Raw genomic sequence first — 2,139 nt, forward strand, 5'->3', positions numbered from 1 at the left:
AAAAAAAAAAACCTTCTCCTTCATCTTTTACCAGTTTTCTAGGCGATCTAGGCAGATGTTGGGAGGGCCTCCAATGCAAGCAATCTGCTGCCTCCTCTTCCAGTCTGCCAGCTCTTCATCTGTGAGAGTTTTCTGCACATACTCCATCGCTGACAAAAGCCCCGCCAACTCACTCACAATGCTCTGGTTGGAAACCACAACAAAATCAGGAAACATTTCCTAAGACCGTCTCCAATCCCATTCCTTAGTCAGTTCCCAAAATGGAACTTAACAGAAACCGGGCAAGTGCTGCCACAAGATGCCTGTATCCACAGGTGACCGCAATGCCCAGAGGAACTTACTCTTCGCATCTGGTCCAGTGCCGTAAGCATCTGTTCAAGCTGCTGCATCTTCTGCCTAGTCACTGACTGGTTGTTTCCATTCAGATCTTGCATGTCTGTGAAGGAAGGGAAACTCCTTGACTAAGGAAATACTCCTATCTGTAATAACTACATTCCCTGAAGCACCGGTAGCCCCTACCCCCTCGACAGTCCGAACACACCATCAAGACAAATCTTTAAACTCAAGTAACACAAACTCACTTTCTACAGAAGATTCTAAGGTCTCTAATTTTCACTTGCCTCCTTGACTCTTGAGGGTCTTATAGTTGAAATCAAAGTCATCCTGGAGATTCTCTACCACCTTCATTTTCTGTTCTAGATCCTGTTTAAAACAAAACAAAAATAGAAGTAAAAACCATTTCCCTGGGGAGAGAGGAAAAGAAAGCTTCTGAGGGGAATTAAACAAAGCTGAAATCTTCAAAAAAAAGCCACACGCAGGAACCACACACACTTTTGCCAAGAAAAAAGGCTTCCTGCCCCGGCCTGGCCTCACCTGTACTCTCTTCCGAACATCCTGCAGGTGCTGTTCCAGCATCTGCTGCTTCTCCGTCACCACGGCAGCTGTAGGGTGGTTGCCCTGGCCCCCTTGCTGCCAAAAAAGGAGTCAACACACACGTGAACATGTGAAATATAGGGAGAAAGACACCCTTGTCCAATCTTCATCTCACCCCACCTGCCCTTCCTCTTTGGCTTGAGATGCTGCGGCCATCCAGAGGGGAAAGCACCAGTGCCAGGCACTGTAACTGGCAGTGAAGCAGCTGCCAGTGCTCTCCAGGTGCTGCCCACTGTGGGCAAAGGAAGCCCTCACATAGTTTTACCTGTGTTACAGGCTTTTTACCTACAGGTCAGATTAGAAAACTACTCTATGGAGACTATGCACTGTACTAGAAGGCCACATGTTGAGCTAAGACATGGTCCTTGCCTTTAATACATTCTCATCCAAACACTAGAACAACTTAGGAGAGCAGATGATAGACGCTTAATTAAATATGGTACTCATTACATTTCTGTGGGATAATAAAAACTATCCTGCCTGGGGATGAAATTCCATATCAAAACATATTATCTCTAGTGAGGGGAGGTCCTTGAAATAGTCAAATAGCATGTGAAATTTTAAAGTTTTGTCAAAGAAAAGTAATAGCATATCTTCTGACAACAGAGACCATATAAAAGCTGTAGTATGATAGTGTGAGTACAGACATAGGACAGAAATATTTATCAATGGAGCAGAAGAGAGTCCAGAAAAGACATAAAACAGCTAGTTTTCAAAGCTACATGTCCTCAGTCATGTTTGAATTCCTCCTCACTTTCATTTGAGTCATCAAATCCTCCGCCTCTATCCTTTGCAATCTCTTCAATTCATCTGGATTATCAGTGGCTCAGTTCAGGCCCCAACAGTTGATCTTTTTGCCTCCAACTTCTCTCACTTTCAACCCGTCCAACCCATTCTCACACTACCACCAGAATTCTCCAAAAAATGATCTGAACATCTGAACCAAAAAAATAAAACAGCAAACGACCATTAATATACAAGATGACATAACCCAGAAACCACAGCTATGGACATATCCCAAGTAAAATAAGCTACGAGATTCTAAACAGGGAACCAGAGACGTCAATTAGCAAATGAGGACAACTACAAACCAAAAAGAGGGAAAATACTGTGTAGTTATAGAACTTCTAAATGGTGAGAAAGTCAAGAGAGTTGCAAGATAGAATGGACCATTCTAAACTCTGGGAGAAAATTATAAATAACAGG

General features: G+C 43.2%; 1 protein-coding gene across 1 annotated transcript; it reads right to left on the reverse strand.

The window, feature by feature from the left end:
• Window positions 1-31: 31 nt before the first annotated feature.
• LOC103213612 (signal transducer and activator of transcription 3-like) lies at window positions 32-1,165 on the reverse strand (the record flags this gene model as incomplete). Its single annotated transcript, XM_007959342.1, has 5 exons — window positions 32-183; window positions 342-436; window positions 621-702; window positions 874-969; window positions 1,054-1,165. Coding segments are annotated over 5 exons (537 nt in total), but the record flags the coding sequence as incomplete, so codon positions are not given.
• Between the last annotated feature and the right edge of the window lie 974 nt (window positions 1,166-2,139).

The sequence above is a fragment of the Orycteropus afer genome, unplaced genomic scaffold (assembly GCF_000298275.1).
Source record: "Orycteropus afer afer isolate SDZICR_OR568_19922 unplaced genomic scaffold, OryAfe1.0 scaffold17038, whole genome shotgun sequence".
NCBI lineage: Eukaryota > Metazoa > Chordata > Mammalia > Tubulidentata > Orycteropodidae > Orycteropus > Orycteropus afer.